Source organism: Artemia franciscana, chromosome 2 (genome assembly GCF_032884065.1).
Source record: "Artemia franciscana chromosome 2, ASM3288406v1, whole genome shotgun sequence".
In the NCBI taxonomy this organism is placed as follows: Eukaryota; Metazoa; Arthropoda; class Branchiopoda; order Anostraca; family Artemiidae; genus Artemia; species Artemia franciscana.
Genome location: NC_088864.1, coordinates 37193449 through 37212332, shown reverse-complemented (window position 1 = coordinate 37212332; position 18884 = coordinate 37193449). Strand labels below are relative to the sequence as shown.

The 18884-nt window shown below is 36.0% G+C and overlaps 1 protein-coding gene and 1 long non-coding RNA gene across 3 annotated transcripts in view; one reads left to right on the top strand and one right to left on the bottom strand.

The window, feature by feature from the left end:
- LOC136041083 (cholecystokinin receptor type A-like) overlaps nucleotides 1-18884 on the bottom strand; it is a 131825-nt gene that overhangs the window by 41130 nt on the left and 71811 nt on the right. Inside the window, exons 6-8 of one of the 2 annotated variants that reach the window (XM_065725639.1) lie at nucleotides 16471-16694; nucleotides 13570-13900; nucleotides 4366-4452 (exon numbers count right to left, since the gene is read on the bottom strand). In XM_065725639.1, the coding sequence (XP_065581711.1) occupies nucleotides 4400-4452; nucleotides 13570-13900; nucleotides 16471-16694 (608 nt within the window). In that variant the 3' untranslated portion in view covers nucleotides 4366-4399. The remainder of the gene's footprint in view (nucleotides 1-4365; nucleotides 4453-13569; nucleotides 13901-16470; nucleotides 16695-18884) is intronic. The other variant, XM_065725644.1, reaches the window with a different exon arrangement.
- Nucleotides 1-18884, top strand: part of LOC136041125 (uncharacterized) — a 106891-nt gene that overhangs the window by 45541 nt on the left and 42466 nt on the right. The window lies entirely within an intron of this gene.

Sequence of the window (18884 nt, the reverse complement as noted above, 5' to 3'; positions counted from 1 at the left end):
TTATATTGGCACGACTAAGACAAAACACCTAGGCATCCAATTAAAATAATTTACAAAACATCTATCTTAAGTATATTCGTGTGAGAACCAAAGGTGTTGTCAATATCACGGTTGCAGTGATAGCCACCGCTTAGTAAAGAGCAAACCACCGCCCATAGTGGATAAAGATTCAAAAATGTGTTTTAACAAATTGCCTAGGGAGAAAAAATATTACTGGTTGCTAATCCAGTAATGCTAACTGTTACTTTGGTTAATATTAATAGTGTGCTGATGATCTGGTACGCTTCAGGTTGCACTGATGAGTCCTTTTTTCCCTTGCTGCTAGCAGGGCCAGGAACATTATCGGAGCTTCTTAAGAAATCAAGCAAAAGCTAACTTTTGCATATGAACACTTTTTATAGATTTGACTTGATGAAGCCCTCAAAATATGTTAAATGATACTTTAAAAGCACACTCATAAGCACACCACTGTAATACTTCATCAGAAAGAGCATGGGATTGACGAGGGGTAACTGCTGCAGGAATCGAATATTTTCTTTCCGCTTTAAAATTTATTTATTTGTTTATTTGAAAACCCGTCATATAAAAGCAAGAAGAAGGAGCAGTAAAGGAAAACATAATAATAAAACGTGAAAGACAACAATTAAACACTTTACAAAATACAACACAAGCAAATCATACAAAAGAAACCAGAATAAGAAAAAAGACTTCTAAGCGAACGAGCATAAAAACAAACATTTACTCTCTAATGTGACCATTATCTTACCACTGCAAGATATGACTCCAGTCGTGTGACAATTTAATCATTAAAACTCACAATACATGTTGCAATGCCAGTACATGGATCAGTTATATTATAATGAATAAACATGAATGAGTTCCGGGTCCAAGTTGGGAGCCGAAGCCGAAGGAGTACCATCTAATTTACATAATATGTGTGGAAAAATTCTTCAAAATGGCTCAATATACTATAAATGCTGAAGAGCAAAAGCATTAAACAATCTTATTATTATTATCGAAATTTAATCAAAAACCCATCACAAGTAAAAACAAAACAAGACAGAGTATAGGGAAAAGAAAAAAAATACAATAGAGATTGCAAACAACAACAACAAAAACTGAAGTGAGACAACGCGAAAGAAAATACATCACTGCTCAAGTATGTGGGAACAATCATTTAAATTCCAATCTATTTTTTTTTATTATGATTCACTATCCGTCTGGGGATGGCAACCTCTGGGTTAGCAACCTTGAATTTCGCAATAGCGAGCGATTTTCTATACCACAAAGGCATATGAAGCAGATACTCGTAAGCTACTGGGAATCTTTGTCTGATTGCAGACCTAGATACATAAGGTGATGTCACCGGTTGAACAGAGCTAGATCCAAGTGTGATGCAAGGTGCAGAGGAATCTATTTTCCAGTTAAACAGGACAATATCAGACTTTGAGGAGTTGAATTCAAGTCCAGCTTCCTGTTATTCCGCTTGTAGGATTCAAAAAATTTCAGTGATACTTTGAAGAGTTCGACTGAGCTTTAAGATGTCTTCAGCATAGCATACCAAGGAAAGGTTGACAGAAGACACAATCAGTGAAGATGGGCAAAAATCTTGTGCTTTCTGTACACACTTGTTAAAGATGTCGGGAGAGGTGACAGATCCCTGACGGGCCCCTTTCTTGACTGGGATAAGTTGCCAACGAGGAATCAGGGGCACACAATCCACGTTTACCAGCTTTCAGAAGTATCGCATGGTAGATTTACCAGATTTACCAGCATATCAGAAGCTGCATGGATAAGGGATTAGAATGGACGTCTGATATCATTTCCCCTCAAAACAAGGCCTTCTCAGAAGATTCCTCATCAATCAAGGTATTTGCAACCGTGGTTAGAGCGTCAACACATACGGTACCTCGCTTAAATCTGAACTGGTTTGGAGGGGTGTAGCAGACATTTCAATTTCCCAAATAAATGGTAGCTCAAAGAACTTGCAAAGAGATGTAGTTACAGTAATAGGGCAGAATGATGTACACTGTTCTTCAGATTTTCCTTTTTTAGATATAGGAGTCAGATCTCTGACACAAAAGGAAGAAGGAACGACACCCTAAGTGAAAATCATCTGCATAAGCACAGACAGATGAGCCGTAAGAGTTTCTCCTCGTACTTAAAATGAATCGCATTGACTTGGTGAAACGTTTTCATTTTAGTTTTTGGATGGTATCTTCGACAGAACGGGTACTGACCAAAAAGTCTCCATTGGGTTGAACATCCAGAAACTGATCCAGAGCTAATTCATAAGATTGCTCTATGATGGGATCAGGGGCGAGAAAATCCATTTCATAATATGTATACCATTCGGCCTCTGGAATGTCAGCTGAGGATGGTGACGAAGAAGGAGGTGCTGAGAAGGAGACAAATTTAAATACAATATTTTAATCTTGTTTTGCACGACCAGAATAGCTATTAACAAGATTTCTATGATTTTTAGCTGGAGTTTTGGAAAACCTCCGCTTCGTAGAGATCTGTATGTCGTTCACATGCCTGACAGTTGGACTCCCACACTCTTTCCATATCGAAAACCGAAATTTCGCATGGCCACATGAAGTTAAAAGCTCTGGATTTGTGGACCAACCAGGAATGAATTCCTTGCGGACACGTTGCATGGAGACAGCTTGTTCTTCAGCAAAGCGGAGGGCATGGATTATTTCAGCACAATATATATCAACACAAATAAGGACCTAAATCTTAGGCAACTAGAGTGACTTTTCGAGGAGCTGAAACGGGACATTAATTTTAGTTAGTATCGAGTCAACCGACTTGAGGAACTGAGCTTGGTCAATCGTTGACCAATCACGACGATATCGACTTTGAATAATCACGTGCTAGTGGACTACTTTGAAAAACCAAAGATGGCACACGGATGGAGCTTATAGGTAAGTGGCCAGACAGCTGAAAATCAAATATAACGTTGGCCGTATTGGCGGTCACGATTTAGTGTCACCATTTACTTTGAATATACAAAAAGATTGTTTTTTATTGTTTAGTTTGGTACAGATTGATCACGAAATTTACTGATCTACCCAATTAAAAAGCCTATAAATTGGTTGTACTGTTTATATTGACACAATTGAGCCATAACACCTATGTACCCAATTGAAATAATTTACAAAATTTCTATCTTTAATATCTTCATGTGAGAGCCAAAGGTACCGTCAATATCACTGTTGCAGGGATAGTCACCTCATAGTAAAGAGCGAACCACCGCTCATATTGGACAAAGATTCAAAAGAGTCCTTATTGACAATTTCTCTAGTGAAAAATATCACTGGTAGCTGATTCAGGGATGGTAACAAGTATTTCGATTAATCTTAATAATAAAATTTTATTTTGAAACAAATTTACCGGGATTTAAAAAAAGAGCTTGAGGCAACTCAAAAATGGAGACCGGTCAATACGAAAAGTTCACCATAGAAGTTGCTATTGTTAAAAACCCCATACAGTAAGATTACAGTCCCCTCCCTACCTTGAATAACAAGGAAAGTCCCTTTTTTCACAGGTAGCACTATTGAGTCCTCTTTTTTTCTTTGTCCTTACCATGGCACTGGAACATCATACAAAGCTGGGTAAGTAAATATTCCAAAACTAATCTAAATATACATGTAAACACTTTTTATAAATCAGACTTGATGAGGTCTTCACAAAGTGACATATACAGCCTATAAAGTACACTTAGGGTGTCATGTCTGGAATGGAAAAGCTGGGATGAATTAAAAGCATAGTCATGGATCAACAAATACAACCCGACCCATAGGAACTTTCACTTAGCAGATGCCGCTGGTATTGTCCCTACCGATTGATCATTTCCCTCTACAACTACAAACATCCTTTCAGTTTATCGAGACAGTTATTGATTCACAGAATCGTTTCACGCTACTTGAAACTTTGCATAGAAAATTTATGCTAACTCGTAAGATAGCAACTTAAGATCAAAACTAACCCATTTGAAAATAATATCATTTACTTTCAACTGTGAAGTTTGTTTTATAGATTTTTTTTAGGTTCAATTTTTGAGTAATAAAGTAATAAAGTAATTTGAGTAGTAAAGTAAATTTAGGAAGTAAAGAAAGAAAATCAGTAAGGGTAGCGCCCAAATTAGATCATCAGAGAATAGTGTTTTGCAATCTAAATTTGTATGATATAATCATTTTCATTTCTTTTTGGTTCAAGAAACTTGTTAGAGATTATGGAACACTATGGTTTTTTTTCACGGTCAATCCAAGTATACTTTCATATCTTGAGGAATTTCGCTTCGAAGATAATCCTATTTTTTCTCGGATATATTGTTTTAGACAAAAGAAGCACACATACCTGCATGGCTTTCATCATAAATAAGTTGCTTGCTTCAAACCTCTGATGAACTTTGTGTACTTGTGCTGCTACACTGGTAAATTTTTCCTGGAAATGGAGAAACAAATTGAAAAATTCTATTTGGGTGAAAGAATTTTTTATCCCTAAATACCGAAATGGTTTTTGACAGCTGTGTTGTTGAGTGTTTTGTGCCCAATAATGTTAAACTAGTAAAAGTTGTAATTTATCGACCTCCGTCATCAAGTAAGGCACATTTCCTAAATAAACTACAAAATGTGTTAAGTCTACTATCGGACCTCCGAATGCCGTTTATGGTTCTCGGTGACTTCAACCCCAATTTAATGGAGATTCTCCCATCTACCCAGCAAGGAATTGAATAGGTATGTGCTGCAGTTCTAGAGTTCAACCTATCATACGGCATAAGAACTGTATGTCTTATCCTGACTCGAGTAACTAATTCCTTTTCTTCTCTTATCGACACTTTCATGGCTACGGAAGTTTTGCCTCACTGCTGTATCACGATGTCCAATGTCAAAGCACGAGGGGTAGTCTCTCAAAGCAGTTTTACAAAAAGGAGTATTTACTTACAGGCAAATGGAACAATGTTAAAATCAAAACTTAGTAATGTGGATTGCAATGAAATTCTTAAAGAGGAAGAGCCAACCAATGCTTTGGATGCATTTTATAAATAGATTTAAGGAAAAGTTGGATCTTTGCTGCCCTTACATAACTTTGCATCGGAACAGACCTTCGCACAAAAAAACATGGATAAGCACCTCAATATTAAAATGTCATGATGAAAAAATGGATTCTACAAGATAAGAATAAAGTACCCTTTATACCATAATATTGAGCGGTTCAAAACCTATAAAAATTTGCTAACTAAATTCTCAGAATAATTAAAAAAATATATTACAAAAATTGATTTCAGAAATTGAATTCACCTCAAACTACCTGGAATTTAATAAAAGGAAAACTTGGACATAATAACAAAGCAGCACACTAATAATTGATAATAAATGAAAGTGGTATTGAGCTGAAAGAAAAAAATAGTATAGCTGAATATTTCTGTCACTATTTCTCAAATATTAGCTCACATATTTATATAAAAAATATCTTTCACCATCTCAAAACCCTAGTATATTTACTGCCCCTGTTACTCCTAATAAACTTCAGCATGTAATAATGAAATTCAAGAGTGGCAATTCGTTAGGTTTAGACTAATCATCTGCAAATAATTTAAAAAAATCTCGTCAGTGTAGTTATTGTCCCGTTGCTTTATATTTTTAATACATCCATTTAATACAACTTGGGATATTTCCAGAAATATGGAAAGTTGCCCAATTCCTTCCAATTTAAAAAAAGGGATACGATAGACTCAAGTAATTTCCGAACAATAGCGATTCTTTTCCCTTTGTCTAAGTTATTACAAAAACTAATTAAAAACGATATTTGATAAAATAATTTTTTTTCTAAGAGTTGATTGGGGTATTGGTCTGGTCATTCGACTGAAAAATCTATTGCTGCTCTTTTAAAAAATAACAAATCAAGTTTCTACTCTTGTTCATAACATTGGAAAAATCCATAATGATTCCATAATGATTGGAAAAATCATTCCTTCAGGATGAGAAGCCAGAACTCAAAAGATCAACTAATACACTATATTGACCTCACTAGCGAGTTGAACCTAGCGCAGAGTGTCCTCGAGCCTACGCGTCAAACCAACACTTTGGAAGTTGTATTCAACACACCCATGGTAGACCTCCTCGTTACAAAAACAGTCGTTAACCCCGTTACAAGCGACCACGAACATGCTGTCCACTGCCAAGTCCGTGCTGAACAACTCAAAATTCGTACACAGGATGATGGACCCACTTTTAAATTAAACTTCCATAAAACAGACATAACAAAGCTCAAAATAATACTAGAGCATACCGATTGGGACAACCTTGTGTATAATCTACCAATCGCCGAAGCCTGGGAAGTTTTCTATGGCATACTTCACCGAGCCGTCACTCAAACCATACCATTCAGGAACAATAAACACATTAGCAAAAGGATATTCCTTCCAAAGCACATAAGAAAGCTCATCAGGGACCGGAAGAAGTCATACAGGGATTACAAAGCATCTGGAAGCATAAGTAGAATCCCCAAGCTTCAAAAACTCAGCTCAAAATGTAGAAAAGCTATCAGAGACTACAACAAAGATTATGAACGAGAAGAATTCCAGAAAATAAGAACAAAAAGCGATTTATACAACCTGTGCAAACGCAAGCTAGGTGAGCAACAGAAACTACCAACACTAATAGATCGAAGTGATGTGGTCCATAGCACTAGCCTAGATAAGGCGAATGCTCTTGTAAAATTCTTCGCCAGCACGTTCACTATTGACGATGGCTATTTACCTCAACTCCAAGACTCACACTCAGGAAGCGAGCTCCACAGCATTGGCTTCACGCCAGGAAGTGTTCTAGGAGCAATGAAGGGCATGAAAGCGTCTAAAGCACTCAATCCTGATGGCATCCCGTCCTTCATCCTGAAAGAAGTGAGAGACGAGCTATGTGAACCTCTGGCAATACTTTTCCAAATCTCATTCGAGCAATGCAAGTTTTCTACTTCCTGAAAGTTATCCCATGTAACACCTATTTTCAAAGGAAAATAGAAACGGAGTGACCCGGAGAATTATCACCCGATCACCCTTACTTCACCTTTCCTGAAAATCATGGAAAGGGTCATAGTGGAAAAGTTAAACTCGCACTTCGAATTGAACAACCTCATCTCAGATCATCAGCATGGCTTCCTTAAAAACTGTTCTACTGTTTCCCAACTAGTAGTGATACACGACTACATCCAGTCTACCCTTGACCGTGGGATTCCAATAGATATTATCCTAATCGATCTACTTAAGGCCTTCGACCGAATATCCTTGTGAAAAATCATCCACTGCCTAGAAATCTATGGAATCAAGGGACAGCTAAAAAATTGGCTCTCAGCGTACCTGAATGATAGAAAAATAACAGTCAAGGTTGCAGACACATTATCCACATGGACAGATGCATGTACATAGACATTTGCATAAATGCCATTTCCCAAACCGACTTCGGCCTGTTTGCAGACGATACCAAGCTCCTGGGAGAAGCTAGTGTATCATCACAAATCCAAAGCGACTTGGATGCCCTGACAGAGAAGCTCGAAGAATGGCAACTTTCACCAAATTTAGCAAAATACTCTGTCGTCCATCTTGGCCGCCAAAATCTGATGTACTCATACAAAATGAAAGGTATCGACCTGATAATATCTACCTGTGAAAAGGACCTAGGTGTAATTCTGAGCTTGGACCTCAAACCAGAAAAGCATATCGGCCTGGTTGTGCGTAAAGCGTCGAATACTCTCTGGCTACTCAGTCAATCCCTACGAGACCTTGACAATCACTCAAAGATATCAGCATACACAAGCTACGTCAGGCCACAGCTTGAATACGCCACTGTCATCTGGTCGCCATATCTCAAAAAGGATATTGACAGAATAGAACGGGTGCAGAAACGCTTTGTAAAAGGACTTCAAGGATTCAGAAACCTTCCGTATGACGGAGCTCTAAGAAGGCTCACTCTCCATAAACTTGAGACAAGAAGAACGATCTTAGACTTAAAAACCCTCTTCAAAATAGTTCATGAGAATTTTGGGAACGTAAAAGACAAGCTTGTTCAAAAAATTCCCCAAAGCAACACAAGATCGCACAGTCTGCAATTGGAGCCCGTGAAGATGAAGATTGCAAGATCTAGTTCTTACCATCATTCGTTCATACCCCGGGTCATCAGGATCTGGAACAAACTACCATTCCCAGTAGAAAAGATGAAATCACTGGAAGCCTTCTCCAACAGCCTAAACATAAACATACGATATCTCGAGACTTTTAACGTAGGACGACTTTAAATAGATATCGTGCCGCAGTCGATCCGCTCTTCGCCCTGCCATAACATTTTTCTTTTAGAAAGGTGTCAGTTGTATAGAAATGTTGTATTGAGAGGCGTGAGGAATAAAGTTATTTTTATAGAAGAGATTTGACACGACAGATCACATAATCTTGTTTGAAAAAATTAATCAGAGGTAAAGACTTGAATTATTGAGATCTTACTTCCATGGTCAGAAAAAATCATGTGGATGTAAATGGTCACGCATCAGCTTCTAGGTTTCTAGATAATATTGGTGTCCCTCGTAGGTCTGTACTTGGGCCCTTATTATTCCTGATCTACATTAGTAATTTACCAAGATGTTTACCTCCTAGGAGGTAAACATCTTGGTAAATTCTTTATTAGTCCTGTCAAACCATCTTGAATATTATTGCGACCTAATTAATATTTTTTTTTGCTTCATGTTTTGACAAACAAATATCACACAGTTCAAAAGACATTTAATTTTTAATTCACCTCAAATGATACCAAAGTCGCTTCTTCGGCTTAAGAGGGAGGGGGATTGGCATCGCTATTATTTATGAACTTCGTTTAGTTATGTGATGTTATTTTACTGTTGTGCTGTTGTTGATGCTATGCAAAATCGGAAAAAACGTATTGGTAAAATAAAAGTTGTTTTTAACAATGCTGAAATAACATTATAGCTTTTAGATTTTTTTCAGGATTTTTATCCTATCAATTTCAAATTAAAATTCCAATGATTTTGGACACAACTTCGGATACGTACAAATCTAGTGCTGTAGCAAAGGGGTCTTAGCTAAATCCTCCCAATTTTGTTAAGGAGGAAACGAAGCTGAACAAATCTTCTTCTTTGTACCATCTTGAAAGATTTTTGTCGAGAATGATAAAATCAATCAAAACATATAATTTTGGATGCAGTAAATTCGTGGGGAACTGTCGTTCGATCATTTTTCCCCTTCAAAGACTGAAAAAAGTGACCTACACCCTTTTGGCAAAGTACCGTTATGTATGACTGATCTTTTCTCCAGATTCTCAACACGCGATTTGGTTAAAAAAAAAGAGAAAATAATGACTAATTCAAACCTAGGATGATCAACAGCATTGAAGCATGAAGTCGTCTGTTATTAAGATTGTCAAAATAATACAGACTAGGCTCGTCAATATTCAATTGTTGACGCCAAGTTCGTTTGATAGTTCAATGGCTTCTGTTTCTATAACTAACAATTCAAGTAATGCGGAAAAAGAATTTTCCTGGACATTTAACAGAAAAAGTAATAAATTTTTTTCTAAAGATTTTTTTTTAATGATTTATATTAAAATAATAGCTTCCACTAAACCTCTTGAAAGGATAGTGGCGTGTGAAAATCCCGAAGGATCTTTTAAAAGCAGAGAATAATAGTACAGTAATTTTTATTTCGGCAATAAAAATATGAGTACAAAACTATATGAGCGCATATGCCAAAGGCATAATTTGTTTTTGTCAGTGCCTAAACATGTGTAAAAAGAACACACAAGAAAAGCAAATAAAAAATAACACTTAATGAAACAAATCTAGTAGCACCAGCAGACTTATGCATTTGCAGGCTTTAAAGCTATGGAAAAATGGTTGAATTTCTTCGAATAAGAAACGAAATTTAGGGGAAAAATAGAGAGTGAAGAACAAGAATATTGTTGAGATTTTTTAAATGACTTAGAGGGACTCTGTTAAGATTAAGACACCAATGCAGAGCAATGTGGACCTAAGATTTATCAAAAATTTTGATAATTGCAAGATATTATTAGAAACATTCCTGCTCACAGGGAGGAAAGGTATTTCTATCTTAGAAAATTTGAAAAAATGCAGCCAAAATAATGTTCTTTTCCCAAAGAAACTGTAACTGTGTAAGACAGTCCCAATTTTATATTATGTTTGCTAAATAATTCGGAATTTTGTTAAACAAGAGGGTGTTTTAGTGTTGAAATTTGGAGACGTAAAATACAATTACCACTATAATACAACTTTCGCAAACGATACAAGTTCTTTAGAGTTTTTGTCAGTTTTTCACTAGCGTATGAGGTGCAAAGAAGGATGGAGTGCTACTTAGACAATTGTTACTTATGAATAATTGTCACCTGTCAATTTTTTCCGATGTATTTTCACACCCCATCAAACAATTTCTATTGACGAAAGAAACCATTTCTGGGCCTTGAAAATCTCAGATGTTTGTAGAGGAGGATGGAGAGGATTAAAGGTTCCAAAAAGGCGTAAAAATTCTTTGTCTCAGAAGAGAATAATTGAAACTGATCAGTTTAATATGAAACTCCCTCAGCATGGAAGTCCCGATGGGCAAAATAGGCTTAGGGTGGGGTCATGGGTGCGCTGAAAATTGGCAAAGAAACTTAGCGTAAAGAGCGAGGTATTGACGAGGGGGTGAACCCCGTCAATTACGTAAAAAGAAGATACGAATATAGAAGTTCGTTACATATATGAACGAAGTGATTAGGAGGGGGGTGATAATTTGGAAAAATTTAGAAAAATTGAGGTATTTTTAACTTAAGAATGGGAGACCAGATCTTAATGAAATTTGATATTTAGAAGGAATTCATGTCTCAGAGCTCATATTTTAAATACCGACCAGATATGTTGACAGTCGGGGAGTTGAAGGGAGAAACCAGAAATCTTGGAAAACGCATAGACTGGAGAGATCGGGATAAAACTTGGTGGGTAGAATAAGCAAATGTCGTAGATACGTGATTGAGATAACCGGACTGGATCTGCTCTCTTTGGGGGAGTTAGAGAGGGGTTCCAGTGCTTTGGCGAGTTCGGTGCTTCTGGATGTGCTAGGACGATGAAAATTGGTAGGCGTGTCAAGGACGCGCACAAATTGACTTGATAAAGGTGTTTTCCCCGATTCGACCATCTGGGGAGGGTTGAAAGGAGAGGAAAAATTAGAAGAAATGAGGTAATTTCAACTTACGAGTGGGTGATCGGATTTTAATGAATTTTGATATTTAGAAGTACTTTGTGTCTTAGAGCTCTTATTTTAAATCCCAACCAGCATTAAGTCTCTGATTTTCCTTTTACATCAATATATTGATTCTTAGAATTTGGCTAGAGCTCATGCCATATGAGCTCTTGGCTTTTGGCCCTTCCGACCTCGTCACAAGTGGCATATGAGCTCTTAGCTCTTGTTTTCTATTACTTTTGTCTTTTTGTTGTTTTTTTCCCAGGGGTGATCTTAATCACCCAGTAGTCCTAGAATATCACGAGAGGGCTCCTTCGAACTGAAATTAAAAGTCTTGGTGTCATTTTTAAGTGGCCAAAAAAACGGAGGTTAACTAGGGCCTCTCCTACGTTCATTTTATTCCAAAGTAACCTGATCAAAATTATGAGATAGCCAATTTGTTCAGTATAGTCGAAAAATCTAAGAACTATGTCTTTGAAGGTAACTTAGTCCCCTACAGTTCCTGGGAGAAGGGCTGTAAGTTGTGAACTCTGGCCATCATTGATATATTGTATTGGTTATTTGGAAGTATACAGACGTTTTCAGGAGAGATTTCTTCTGATGGGGGGAGAGGCTCGGGAGGAGGAAGGTTACGTGGGAGGATCTTTCCATGGAAGAATCTTTCGTGGGAGGAGGAAATTTTAATTGAAGGGGGCGACGGATTTCCCAGCATTATTTAAAAGATGCTCTGAACTTAAAAAAAATCATTTTTCAACTGAAAGCAAGGAGCAACAATGAAACTTCAAACGAACAGAAATTATTATGTAAATGAGGGGGTTCGCCCCCTCGTCAATACCTTGCTCTTTTAGAAAAAGTTCTTTTTTGTAAGATAAGAGCTATTTATTCTGATTAAACCCTTTGTGATTCAGCGGTCATTTTTAAAGAAGTAAAACAAAATTCAAATTTAGGGTGAAGAGCGAGGTATTGACAATGGGGAGAACCCCCTCTTATACGTAATAAAAATATGCGAATATAAAAGTTCGTTAGGCATATGATATGAAGTTATTACGTATATGAGGGGGTTTGTCCCCCTAGTCAGAACCTCGCTCTTTACGCTAAAGGTTTTTTTTAAATATTTTCAAAAGAGCTGTTTATTTTAATTAAACAGCCTTTGTGACTAGGGGTCATTCTTAAAGCTTTGGAACAAAATTCGAGCTTTAGCGTAAAGAGCGAGGTATTGACTAGGGGCGCAACTCCCTAATATAAGTAATAACTTCGTATCATATATGTAACGAACTTCTATATTCGTATCTTTTTTAGGTATATGAGGGGGTTCACCCCCTCGTCAATACTTCGCTCTTTACGCTAAAGTTCACATTTCGTTCCAATTCTTTAAGAATGACCCTGAATCACAAAGGGTTTAATTAGAATAAATAGCTCTTATAAAAGTACTAGAAACCTTTAGCGTAAAGAGTGAGAAATTAACGAGGGGGAGAGCCCCCTCATAAACGTAATAATTTCTGATCATTTTAAGATTTAATGTCGCTCTTTATCTTCAGTTGAAAAAACTTGTTTTTTATTTAATTTATCCTAAAGGATGATTTGTAAGCAAGAATGGTAAAGCTTGCTAGTCTCAACAGACGAGGGAAGGAAGCGGGAAGGATTTTCCTATCCCTCGTGGTTTTTGAAACAACCAAAGAATGTTTTCTTGAAGAAAAGATTCCCTAAAATGTATCAAACACCTGCATCTTGTGAAAAATTTATAACACCTGTGTCTTGAGAGAATTGACGGTAAATTTCTTCGTGATCTTAAACCATTAAGGAATAATACAATAGCAGCTATGGACATCTTTAAAAAGCCTTATGGTCCCACTACTGAGAAAATATAATAAATGAAAAAAAGCAGGGGAAAACAAGGGTAGTGTCAGCCAGTGGAACAACACGAAGAGAAAATAAGGAAATATTTCGACAAGAACCTTCACCTCAGTGTCAAAAAAACAACAACAAAAACAACCTAACCTTTTGCAGAAGACTTCACGAGAGAGAAGTTTGAGTGTCTATTTATCTCTTGTGAATTCTATTTCAAAAGGCTAGACTGTTTTATTTTTATTTTTTATTTTTTATTATTTTTTTTTTTGCACTGAGGACGACTTGGTGGAGGTCCTTGTCGAAATATTTGCTTATTCTCTCTTCATGCTATTACTGACTGACACTACCCTCGTTTTTTCTTGTTTTTTTTCTTTCATTCATTATATTTTCTCTTCTTTGTTTCACAGGTGATGTATAGCCAGTGTGATCTTATAATGTATTTAAATTATTAATTAATACAATTTGTTAAAAACACTTACGAAATAATGACTTTTTCTTGTTTATTCTTTTCCCACTGGGCGATGCAATAAAAACTGGTGGATGTAGAGGGATGTTCCTTGGGTCCTTTCTATTGCTTTGACATCCGAACACATTTAGAAATCCTGTGCGGAACTGGAGATTCAAAAAACCATACGTAACTGGGTTACAACATGACGACAAGTAAGCTAACAGCTGTATCAGTGAAATCCAAGTCGGGCTTAACTTTTGGTATAAGCCATTAGCATCAAATACCACCCATGTGTTTATAACAGATAGTGGCATCCAACAGACGAAAAACTCTATGACTATGGCGCAAAGCATTATTATCACCTAAAACATTATTATCATAAGGCTAGGAGCTATAAATTAACCATTCTTCTAAATAAAAGATACAGTACATCAAACTATATATGGTGAACCTGTATATTATTATTTTTTGCCTATACAATGATCTTTTCTCGTGTAACTTCTATATGAATTAAACAGACTTATATTGATTCGACCAGGCTATGACAGATTTTGATTCTTAGATTTTTCTTAGATTTTGATTGATTTAGAAGATTTATTTCTTTAAAATTTTTTTTTGAATCTAGAGTGGTTTCTAGTTTGCTTTTTTAACTGGGTTCTAGAATTTGCAGAAAACAAATAAATTGGGTTTTACTATTCATTCATTACTTTTTGTGTTTTTTAACTTTGCACATTCCTAAGCTATTTTGGTTTTTATACAAACTTCAAGTGCAGCTATGTAGTCTATACTTACAAATCTTTGGCTTTGCTATAAAAGCGATATGTAATGTTTAAATTCCGATGCTCTCCTGTTGCGCTAAATGTAGTTTGACCTTTACTCTTAATTTGAACTGTACGAAAGCATTGCTCAGACAAGAAACTCCACATGAGGGGACAGTAGCCCTGCAAATACTTGTGTCAGTTTTTGCTAATTTTCCACAGCCTGAACCTTTATACTGGGTCCGGACATGCCTTGGTTTTTGGCTGAGTTAGGACTTAGTTTGATTTTTGATTTTTGGCTGCTATGGGGCGGGGGGAGTCTGGTTGTGGTCACCATTTTTTTTCAAGATGATTCGATCTCTTTTTCTCAATGCAAGATATATTTTTTTTTATATATTTGTAAGGTAGTATTAATATAATAATTAACATTTTTGACTCGGCGTCAATCTTTAATGCTAACACTAAATAGTATCTTTGAAATACATATTTTCTTTTCTTTTACTATTTGGCTGAGCTTTGCTCTTTACTAGGTTTCAGGTACGGCTACAACCATAATTTCTAGAACAAACAGGGCCTTGGTACGGTGAGAAAATCTCTGTAGTTTATTGTATACCCTGTTCATCTTTCAAAAGAAAATGTTTGAGAGAATACCTGAGTAATTTATAATACTACTCTAAATCTCTAAACATATCGTCCTTCAAATATGTTGTGGGGGCTGAGTCATTTATTTAGCACGAATAAATTTAGGAAAGTGCAGACAAGAGAAAATCAAAAAAATATAGAATTAAAAGGATCGTAATTAATATATAGGTAAGGTATTTGTAAATATTATATTTTTAACACAGTCAAAAACCAAGAAAAGAGAATTTTCTCGCTCGGAAACCTCCTAATATTCAACTATGTTTATATTCTATTCAGAAAGAAAATGGCAAATTTCAGCATAAATCTCTTGAATTTTTACGAATCTCGGTATTTGAACAAGAGATGGGAGCAGGCAAATCCTTAGGAATCAACCCTACACAACCTCTCTGAAATCGCGTAATTTCTACAATATTTCTGGGTTTTTCTTTACAAATCTTTTATGTTTTGACTGTGTATGGCTAAAATTGTAAGTCTTCTTCACTATCGAAAACAGCATCCGAAATTAAATTCCTACCTTCAAAAAGCGCAAGTTCAAGCCAAGGAAATTTTCCGAGAAGAATCTACTTACCATGTGAGGATTTTGGGGATATAGGATTTCAAAATTTGAAAAAGTAGTGTTAGATTAGTAACCAACAAGCTCAGAAATCTTTTTATAAGAATTAACTTGGAAATTAGAAACCACCTCGTGACAAACTGTATTGAGTCTTGGGATTTATACATGTAAATTATACTCTCGTGCATGTAATTTCAAAAACCCTTGAACATCAGTATTGGTGACAAAACACTTTTTCTGAAATATATACTTTCCTTGTTTTGATTTTGAATCCATGCAGAATATCAAACACTTAAATCTCCACGAAATTATATTTGTCTCTGGCTTGTAATAAAAAAGCTTTAGAATTACGAAACCCACAAATTTCCGTTGGCTACATGAACTCCTGGAAATGTTGACCATTACAACACATTAGCACTACAAGAAAAAACATGTTGTACTTCCCTGCCTCGAGGTAGGTGAAATATTCTTCGACATATATCACCAAGTAGCATTCTTCTTTAATATCTATGCCGAATCTTAAAGCTATCAGAATCCCTGACGCAATCCCTATGATCTAAAACATTTACAGGGAGAATTATACAGCAGAGGTGTATAGTTATTCAGTTGCCAAATCGCTTAACACAATAAAGCTAGCAACAAAGAATAATGCAAAAGAAAATGTCTATATTTAATATTGATATGCGAATCAAATAGAGGAAATTTATCCAGGATGCACGCGTTATTAAGCAAAGAAAATGTTCTCTATATGCTGAAGCTTTGTAGGACTTTAGTCAAATTGAATTCTTAAAACATATTTATCATACAGTCACTACAAAACTGTTGTGTAACTTTGGGCAATAACTGTTGCTTTTAGGCTCTTCATGAAAATTTTATGTTCAGGGTCAATCAAGTATTTCAGTTGGAAAATGGATGGAACGCTCTTTGAAGAAGTTATAATAATGACCAACACTCAACTCTTGTTCAAAGAAACAGTTACCTTTTTCTTTGCAGTTATATTTCTATCAGAATACGATTTTCTGACAGAACCTCTGAAGTTATTTTCTACTTGGCTTTTTTTTGTGGGTGGAGACTCAGATAGACTGTTCCTTGCATTTAAAAAAGGATTTTGACTTTTTGGACAGCAATAACTCGGACAGGATCTGATATGATCCAGACATCTCATTTCTTTTGTTATAGATGTTGCAGACGCACAGTCAGTATCTGAAAAAAAGAAAAAGAGAAAAAAAGATACATAAGAAACTAGTAGAATTTAAATTTTTAGTTTCTTTACAATGATAATAATAGCAAAAATCAGCAATAGTGAATAGACTGGTCTGCAGAATAAAAGAAAAGGTCTGGTTCTGGATTTCATTAAACTTTCTTTGTAAAATTAATTCTTCTGAATTTGAGGCAGAGAAGACAAAAATTGAATAATAATATAATAGAAAATAATTAAGAAATATAAGGCAAATAACAGGAATAAGCAAATAATAAAACAATTAAGACATAATTGAAAAAACGAAATTCTTTCAAGAAAATGAAAATCGAAGCTAAGACTTGAAGAGAATAACAGTTACCAGAGATTTGAGGTAAGACTTTCACCCTTAAAACTCATTTATAACAACTTTACTCCGACTTTATTAAAAAAAACGGCCATGCGATTTTAGCTGAACTTCCACTTTATATCATTATTTGTCAAAAATAAGTCAAATAAGGCAAGCAATTACTTTTCAGACATAATTCATTTGTTTTTAAAAAAGAAAGTGTCAGTATTAGGTAATTAAAACTAGGTTTTGGTGAAAACAAAACCTTGGGACATTTCTATAGTTCTCACTTTTACAATTATCTCCACTAGTTATTTTCCAAACACTATAAAGAGGGAGACAGTTTACTCGCGACTGCATCCATGACTTCGGAATTTCTTTTGGAATCCCTAATTTAAAATATAACTCTTCACCATAATTTTCTTTCACTTTATAGTAAGAACTTAAGCTTTTCGACTGGCTAAGGTCGTTCCACCATTTCTGAATTTCTTAGTCTTTCAGCCTTGTTTGGATCTCTGACAGAAAGACTTTGTGATCTGAGATTGAGCCATCTCCTCCATTCCATGCATACGGTAAACCTGTGCTGTCCAGGAGTTTTTTGACATTAAAGGGCCGTGAAGATTTTTGTCCCCGGATAGGTAATACACCATACGCAGCTCTGATGAGTCTTGAAGAGGGACATTGCAGTATTTTCAGCCAAAACTTAATTAATTGGATCTGTGTATATTTTCTCACCGAGAAAAGTCCCAAATCTCCCTTGATGAAAAGTGTATGGGTGGTGGCGTGCAGACCAAGCATTCGTTTTTAATATTGTAGCTGTAGAGTTTCTAATGAATTCGCCACTTCTAGGCCCCATAAGTCTCCTCCATAGTGGAAGATTGGCCTTATTTTTGAGTCGAACACGTTTTTGTGCATGCAAGTTTGTGCGAGAATTACCGACCAATCAGCTTAGGAAACTGCCTTGGAAAATTTTGGACAAAATCAAAGGATGGAATTATGGCTGTATGAGAGGCAAATTCTGAGGGAAGAGCAAGCCGGTTTCTGTAAAGGGTACTCACCATCTGATCGAATTTCTGTTCTAAATGCATTGATTAGTAAGTATTGCTAGGGAAACGGAAAGTTGTACGTGGCTTTTCTTGATTTAAGTAGAGCATTTGACAATGTTGACCGTATGATTCTGTTTAGAACGCTTTTAGAAACAGGAATTCCGCCGACCTTTTTAAGAGTCCTTCTTTCGATGTATTGTTTGACCGGAAATGTAGTAAAGACAGCAGGAAACGGTATATCTAGAGTTTTTTTTTAAATGTAAAAGATGTAAAACAGGGTAGTACCCTATTACCGAAACTTTTTGCTGTTTTTCTAAATGATCTTGCCGAATACCTTGAAAAAAGGTGGGCGCCAGTTGTACAGCTTGGAAATAAAGTATTATCATTACTATCATTTGCCGATGATATTACCTTGTTCGCCAGATCCAGTTCGAAGCTGCAAACTCTGTTATATTTGACAGCTGAATATTTAGAGGAAAAGAAAATGAAAACTAACACAAAAAAGACAGAGGTGATGATTTTTCGCCGTAGACAATTAACAGGAAATAAAGATGAAGAAAGTTTTAATTTGAATGGTGAAGCTGTGAAGGTTGTGTCTCAGGCAATATATTTAGGATTCCATCTAACATGGAACGGAAAATGGAGCAATCATATTTCGAAGATGGCAAATCGAGGAAAAGCAGCAATGGCAACGGTGTTCAGGAACAGTAATTTGACGGGAATAGGTGACTTAAAGATGCACAAGAACGTGTTCGACTTAAAAATAAGGCCAATCCTCCACTATGGAGGAGATGTATGGGGCCTAGAAGTGGCAAATTCAT